Below are 8,575 nucleotides of genomic sequence, written 5' to 3'. Positions count from 1 at the left end.
TTTGAGGATTAGGGATTTTGGGGTTTGGTCAGGGTCCAAAATACAAGTTTTTCCGAACTATTATGCACAAAATTGTTCATATATTCAGTGAGGAAACATTCTCAAGTCAAAGAGCTTTTAAGCACTTGCATCGTTGCTGCATCAGCATCAGAGCTATAGCTTTGAGGGATTGAAATCCAAGAGACCAATTTTTCTTATCATGTTTATTCCCATACCAAGGCTAGACAGTGCACTAATTCAAGAAGGCTTACCTGGAAAAATGCTGACCAAGGCTTATTTGGAACCATAATTTAACCCATTCTGCCTTCACAGACAAAGATGGATAGGGTGGCAGCAAGAATGGAATCCAACATTCCAAGTTTAGACTTGAGCCGCCAGCCAACTGCTGCAGATCACAATGCAGCCACCCACTGGAAACAGAAAATTGATTGCCTCATAACAATATGAAGCAGAAGCATACCACTTCATGAACAAATTCTCCATGAAGTTTTCTAGCTCACTCAAGAATCTGTAACATGCACATGTTACACCAGTTGAACGAGCAACTTAGCTATTTTTCTGCACCAACTAGATACCCTTTTCCACCATATAGCTTACAAAGAGTAAGCAACAATATTTCAATGCTAATGCTACATTAAGACAATCATGATTTTGTGCATTAACAATAATCACATTGACATGAACCCCGCGCTTAAGCCTAATTGACAAAACCATGCATTTCAGAATTAAGAAATATACATCATTGTCTCAAAGTTTATTCTCAAAGCGGAAAGCTGTAGGCTGAGAGAATAAATAACAAAACTTCATAATAATCAAATTCTAAAGACCAAAATTCTTAGAACAAAACCAAAAGGGAAAATAAATAATGACTTAACTTTTCCTTCTCAAGCATAATCCTCCATAGACTTATATCCAGCCAACATAAGCTCTGCGTGCTCCTTTACCAACTCGTTCCGCTTCAAAAACAACTCGAGTTCAGCCACATGCAAGTCCCTCCATTTTTCTTCCATCTCAGCCTTTTTAGCACCCTCCACCATATCCAGCCCCTTCTTGATCACATAATCCTCCATTCCCAGAACATCTACTCTCTTATCAAATTTAGTTATCCCTTTCAAACCTAAATGGTTTTCTATTTCAGCTTCCTTCTTGTCCGCCTTTTCAGTCTCATCCACACCTATACCCAATTCTGCCTTCAGTGCTGCCAGGTTTTTGCCTCTTGCATTATTGTTGTTGCTATTATTATTATGATTATTACCACTGCTGCTCATTGCCTTGCCATTCATCTTGATAGTCAATTCCCCATTTCCTCCACAAATTCCATCTCTGCCCCATATCCTCTTTGACAAATCAAAAAGTTTCTGTTCATGAGCTTTTGAAAATGTCTTGTCTTCACCGTTCTTCCCTTTGCTTAAATGGTTTTCAAACCTCTTCTTTAGTCTCGAAAACTTATCCTTCAACTGACTTAAAGCGACATTGAAGTGCAGTGATTTCTTAATGAAATCACAAAAGGAATTCATATCTTTTGCTGGATCAATTCCTTTCTTTTCAGTAAAATCAATAATACCTTTCAGAACTACAATCTCATCATCTTCGCTCCATAGCCGTTGAAACAACTGCTTCTTAGCATCCTCAGACTTGTCAGCAACTCCATTGGATTCTGAATCTCTCTTGGCCCGCTTGGAGTCCTTTGCATCACTCTCAACTTCATTGCCCCTCTTGGCAGTCAACTTCCCAGAAGCAACAGTTGATACAGGGGGCTTCGATCTAGGCTTTGCAGTCTTGGTTAGGGTCTCCTCAATTGGCCTGGAGGCAACGGGCTTGACATTTGAGATTGGACCATCATCAGAGTCGGACTCGGTTTCAGTTTCCGTCTCAGACTCAGCTTGTTCAGCAACAGGATTGGATTTTCTGCCAGCTGCTTTTGCAGTTTGGGTTTGCAAGGGTGAGGGAGCAAACCTTTTTTTGGGAGTTTGAGTTTGTGCTTCTTCAGATGAAGAAGATCCCTCTCCTTCACCATCTTCTTCCTCCTCATCACTACAAGTATCTTCATCCTCTTCTGAAGAAGCAGCTGGCGGCGGAGCATCCAAGAGAGTTGAGCGTTTTGGTGCCATTGAAGCCAGAATTTTCAAGAAACTATGGTTATAATAGTTCAAGAAGAAATCACACAGCAGAAAATTCCTCTAAACAACCTTGATGAAAAAACACCTGCAGTGAAATTTCAAGGTAGAATTTTCAGGCAATAGAAGCTCACAGTTAAAACAATCCTGAAGTGCAAGAGAAGTGAAGCACACTTCATCATAAGTGAAAGTCAACAATATAGCCATCAACCAGATGTATTAACAATTTAGAACAGATTCATCAACATTGTACCAACAAGCACTATTATAGCCATCAACATCGTACGATTCGATTCGATTCAGCTCTATTTCAAGCCAGATCTACAGGGCAAATCTAAATTATAACATAATCTTACGATTCAGCTCTCATACCAAGTTGTTATGAACACGGGTTTGGGATCTTATTATAGGACCTTGCACCCTAAAATCCTCTAGGAAAGAATCCTTAGAGCATCCCTAATGGTTGGAGGGTTTTCAACCCTCCAACCATGCCACATCATCCTAATAAAACACTTCTAACAAAAAAATCTTATATCACATTTGAAAAAAAAAACTGAACAAACTTAATATATTAAATTAAAATGATAAAATGCATAATTAAAAGAGCAAAATTTTTTAATTTCTACACAACAATTTTTTTATAATACAACGCAATAATTTTTTATATTTGTAATTTGTTTTCAAAAAAATAATAATACAATGGCACTTTTTCTTTGTTAAAAAATCAATTCAAAATATATATTTTTGGTAGTCAAATTTTTTATATCTATATTTTTTTTTGAAAGCTGCTATATATATATATATATATATATATTTATATTGATTTTATTTTCACCAATGTGATTACATTTTCTTTTGTTTTTCCTAGATTTAATAGTGGTCCCATGTTACCAAAACACTCTCCATGTATGGACATTGTCCAAAATTGGAGACCTTCAAAAGCCATCTTTCTAGTGGTTGGACACTATCTTTTAATTTCTAAAAATTGCAAAATAGTCCTCCTTTGAAACCACTGGAGATGCTCTTAAAAGGCTTCCTTCCCTTAACTATCTTGTTGAAACGGTTAGAAGCTCGTTAAGAGAGAACCCCACGATCTCAGAATTCTTAGGAGCTTGTTAAGAGAGAACTCCGCGATCTCTTTAGATTTTAATTGGATTTTTTACTCCTGCTATTTTATTAATAAAAGACAGATTTACAAAATAGGAATAATGCTAGCTAGGGCTGCATAAGCAGCAATTGATTAGGAATAGGAAACAACAACTAATTAGGAAAAGAGAATAACCACTAATTGCAGAAATCAAGACCTATCCAATATGGTAACTAACTATTGCAGAAATCAAATTAATGCATGAATCCTAGATAGACAGAAACTACTATAAAAAAAACAAATCCTAGATGGAAACTAATTAATGCATGACTCCTAATTAGGACTCTAAAAATGTCTTTGGCAGTTTGCTCTAGAGTCAGAAACTCTAACTCTACATCTCCAATAAGTTATTAAACAGAGTCCGATTTGTGAACTAGTTTTATCAGGATTGCATTAGCATCAAATTTGAATTTTACGTACTTGGTTGATATGATTTCTTTTTTGACATTAAAATTGCATTTCTAGACTAATATTTGATAATATTTTTAGTTCGAACAGAGTCTTATGATTCGATAATATTATGAATTTGAAGATTCGATTCAATTCACAAGGATTCGCAAAATGAGGATTCCGATATTCAATTTGACAACTACGCCAACAAGATACAGCAGCTAACTTAAACATGATTAACAGTTAAGTTACTCTACCTCTCCATTTAAAGCCGTATAAAATGCTGAAATTAAAAATAAAAAAAAAAAAGATAATAGAGGTATAATCTTAATATTACAGGCCACACGTCATAATAGGAGCATTTGTATATGCTAGGAATCAAGTTATCAGCAAAGAACCATGAAATGACTAAAAGAATTTTAAGCAAAACATCACATATCAATGCATTTATAAATGTACAATCAAACATAATATTTCATGATTTCATCATCTGCTCCATAATTTCTCGATTAAAAAAACACAGATAGTATCACATGATAATTAATCAAAACAGACTCCATTAATACCCAGAACTAGAGAAACTTCAAAACAAACAGCATACATATATTTTTTGTGATTCGATTAAGAGATATTGAGTTAAATAATCTCATAAACTGATTAGCACAATAGTGAAGGTAAATTGCATCGATGTTATTGAAGTTTGGGGTAAGTTTCACAAAGATCACTGAACTTCATTTTGTTTGAATAAAGTCATTGAACTTTATTTTTTATTTCAATAAAATCATTAAGGTCATTTCAGACAGAAAAAGAAATAGTGATGTGGCAGTCATTTTTGAAATGACTTACTTTATATGACATGGCAGTCACAAGGTAGGAAAAAAAAAAAATATATATATATATATATATATATATATATATTGTACTTAGTTTAACCGCTTGAAATTGCTACATGGCAGCCAAAAAATGTATTTCCTTTTTATTTTTAAGTGCCACACACATAGCTATCTTGTTATATGTAAAAATAGGTTGTTTGGCTGTCACCATGTCACTATTCGGGGGACTTTTTCTGTTTGAATTGGTCGGAATGACTTTATTGAAACAAAATTATATTTAGAGACCTTTGTGAAATTTACCACAAACTTCAGTAACCATTGGTGAAAATTACCCTCATGTTGAGCATAACAAAACAATAAACTTGGTTCATACTTCACACTTCTAATTCAGAGTCAGATTTTACATGGAGACAAATAATACCAAATTTTACACAAGTCCCAACAGGTTTAATATATAATGCATAAATAATATGTCATCCGAAAAAAATTACTCCCTCCGGTCCACAATAGAAGTCTTTTAAGGTTAATGCACACTAATTAAGAAATGCAATTAATTTTAAGTAAAAGACTTTGTTACCCTTGTAATAATTGAATACACTAGTAACTTTATCTATTCCCAAGATAAAAAGTCAACTTAAATAGGGGTATATTTGGTAAAAGTAAATTAATGTGCATAGATTTAAGCAAAATGTCATGTATTGTGGAACAAAAAAGACTCTCTAGAAAGACTTCTATTGTGGACCAGAGGGAGTAGCATTTAATGAACTCAGAGCTTGACCGAATAGATTGTGAGAACAACAGAAAACTAAATATGCAATTCCTTTTTGTTTGCAAATCCAAACAACTATATCTAACCCTGCAAAAAAAAATCTTTTCCAGGATTTGGATCATTCAAGAAACTTGTTCTTGACCTTTTACATCAGTAAGCAAATCCAAACAACTATAACAGTACGCAAATACAACTAATAAAAATGGGACAAGCAGAGATCATACACAAAGACTTATGTATCTTTATATCAGTAAGAGCTATTAGTGCTCAAGTTTGTAATTTAAACTTCAAATTCATCAACAATATCACTTAAAGCACAAATTTCAGGACTTATGTGAGAATAATAGGCTAGCCTAAGGGTGCATGTTCCAATAACCATTACAGGCAGATACATTAGAGCATCTCCTAAGCATAGTTGTTAAATCGAGATTCAACTCGTGACTCGAAATCTCATTTTGCGAATCGGGACTCGTGAATCGAATTGTAAGATTCGGATCAAATTCAAAATGCCAAAAATGCAATATTAATATCTAAATAGAAATTATATCAAGTTATAAAAGAAATTAGAGATAGACAAAACATAGAAAATAGAAAGAATAGAGAGTAGAAGAAGTTAATAACAAATAAATAGAAAAGAAGAGGGAAGGTTTTGGAATTTGTAAAGTGAAGAGTCGTCTAATTGAAACTAAGTGTATTTCATAACTTCTGTATTTTTTTTGTTTGTTTTTATAAAGTGAATAGTCATCTTCTTCGAAACTTCTTATGCTGTACGTTTTTTAGTTGTTAAAAATTGAATTTTTTTTTTAAATGGTGGCCTGAATCGACCGACTCGGGACTCCATCGATTCATGAAGCTTCCGAATCGTACCATAGATACGACTCGAATTCTTCATAAATCAAATCGTACGAGACGATTCTAACAACTATGCTCCTAAGAGACTGTCTACTCTCTAAACATAATATAACAATTGATTCTTGGTTATTTTGAAGAGTGACCAATACATATTATTTCCAACAATACTCCTCATATTATATTTAATAATAGTGAGGAGAGAGACTATTTAATAATAAATTATCAATAAAAAATGAAATAAAGAGACTGGGAGAGACCTCTCAATAATAAGAATCAAAGCAGTCTGTCCTCAAATTTTAACTTAATAGCCCAAATCTGGGAGGGGCCGTTGAGATTCTCTTATGCACTATGAAAAGAGTATTGACACAACAATTCCTCTCATACTTTCTTAAAACAAAGATATTGAAAATAAATCAACGAATACATGCATTTCAAATAAAGTTAAAAAGAAACGAAATTTCCAGACACAGATTTCAAATTTCCCTCATCTCTTCCGTTAACGTGCAATTGTAAGATTTAGAGTCCCACCGATGAATCTGGAGAGTATATCCAGGAATGCTTCATATAACACAAATCAAAAAGTAGAATGACACACATAAATTGAATTCAACAAATTACATACTAATAATTTCGATAATGAATTAAAGATAAATAATTTGACAATCAATTAAAGATAAATAATTTAATCCGCTAATCCAGACTTAAACATACCTTGGCAAAATTGAGAAAGATCGAATGCAAGTGAGAGTGGGGAATCACACCATCAGGGCAACCGTGTAGAAACGGTGATATAAGCAAGAGGATTTAGGGTTAGGAGAAAGCAGGAAGAGAGGAGACGCAGTTGGGCATTTTTGAACGGAAACGAAGGTCCATTTATACAAGAAGCCGACCCACTAGTGATTTGGATAACAGGTGGATGAACAATAGGGGAATTTTTTTAGGCAAAAAACATTATTAGTCTGTGAACTTTCATTTTTGATTCATTAACCCCTTGATTTTTATTTAGATATATTAAGTCCTTGATTTTTTATTTTTTTATCGAACTAAATCATTAATGGCCAAAAAAATAAATTTTAAACATAACAAATTTGGTTAATATAGTGTTATTCATTTCGCCTGTATTTGAAATTTGTAATTTTTTACTGTTTGAAAACAGTTTTGGATGTGTAATGTGGTGGTAATAAACGATAAAAAAAACCTTAATTAAAATAGTAATTTTTTTATTTCAAATATAGATGAAATTAATAACGTCTTTTTAACAAATTTAGATGTTCGCAATTTACTAATTTGGTAAGTATGGACTTAATGGGATAAAAAAAATCAGGAACTTAAAGATTGTTTGGATGATGATATTTGAAGGTATGTGATGGTAAATGTAATTAGGTAACCTTGTTTGTTTTGAAATGTAATTGAAGAGCATAGTATATGAGGGTAGGTGACGTGAATTTTGGATAATTTTCTTTACACTCCAAATTAAAGAGGAATCACGATATGATATTTGAAAGAAGTTTTGGATGTGTAATGTGGTGGTAATAAACGGTAAAAAAACTTAATTAATAATTTTTTATTTCAAATATAGATGAAATTAATAACGTCTTTTTAACAAATTTAGATGTTCGCAATTTACTAATTTGGTAAGTATGGACTTAATGGGATAAAAAAGTCCCTTTCGACTCTTTTTGCGTCAGAGTTGGAGTCGTCCCTTATACAAACTAAGAAGCAAGCGGGTGGCATGTGTAACCCATTCTAAGAGTAAGGTAAGACTTTACTTTACTAGTCCTCTCGATACGACCCTTAGGAAACTCTTATCCGGGAACTTCCTGAACCCTGGGGTGGGGCACTCACTCCCTTAAAACCCCCCGAACTTAAAATCAGGAACTTAGAAATTGTTTGGATGATGACATTCGAAGGTAGGTGATGGTAAGTGTAATTGGGTAACCTTATTTGTTTTGAGATGTAATTGAAGAGCATAGTATATGAGGGTATGTGACGTGAATTTTGGATAATTTTCTTTACACTCCAAATTAAAGAGGAATCACGATATGATATTTGAAAGAAGTTTTGGATGTGTAATGTGATGGTAATAAACGGTAAAAAACCTTAATTAAAATAGTAATTTTTTTATTTCAAATATAGATGAAATTAATAACGTCTTTTTAACAAATTTAGATGTTCACAATTTACTAATTTGATAAGTATAGATTTAATGTGATAAAAAAAAATAATCAGAAACTTAGAGATTGTTTGGATAATGGTATTCGAATGTAGGTGATGGTAAGAGTAATTAGGTAGGGCTGTAATCGAGCCGAGCCGAGCCGAGCTTTGGCCTGTTCAAACTTGGCTCGCTATAAAATTAATGAGCTCGAGCCCGAGCCGAGCTTGTTATAAAATTAACGAGCCGAGTCAGAGCCGAGCTTTGACTTGCCCAACGAGCTTGAGCCGAGCTTCGAGCTTGTTTCGAGCCCAA

At 33.5% G+C, this 8,575-nt stretch overlaps 1 protein-coding gene across 1 annotated transcript; it reads right to left on the bottom strand.

The window, feature by feature from the left end:
* Positions 1 to 691: 691 nt before the first annotated feature.
* Positions 692 to 6,977, bottom strand: LOC136202514 (GLABROUS1 enhancer-binding protein-like). The gene is made up of 2 exons (XM_065993176.1): positions 6,820 to 6,977; positions 692 to 2,205 (listed from the first exon to the last, which is right to left on the bottom strand). Exon 2 carries the CDS (start codon positions 2,109 to 2,111, stop codon positions 885 to 887), a length of 1,227 nt encoding a protein of 408 aa, XP_065849248.1. The 5' UTR covers positions 2,112 to 2,205; positions 6,820 to 6,977; the 3' UTR covers positions 692 to 884.
* Positions 6,978 to 8,575: the final 1,598 nt, after the last annotated feature.

This window comes from Euphorbia lathyris, chromosome 8, assembly GCF_963576675.1.
Source record: "Euphorbia lathyris chromosome 8, ddEupLath1.1, whole genome shotgun sequence".
Taxonomy (NCBI): domain Eukaryota; kingdom Viridiplantae; phylum Streptophyta; class Magnoliopsida; order Malpighiales; family Euphorbiaceae; genus Euphorbia; species Euphorbia lathyris.
This window is presented reverse-complemented; position numbering and strand designations above follow the sequence as displayed.

Bases quoted from the DNA above. Each gene is read 5' to 3' on its own strand.
- LOC136202514 (XM_065993176.1), bottom strand. From the start codon at position 2,111: ATGGCACCAAAACGCTCAACTCTCTTGGATGCTCCGCCGCCAGCTGCT.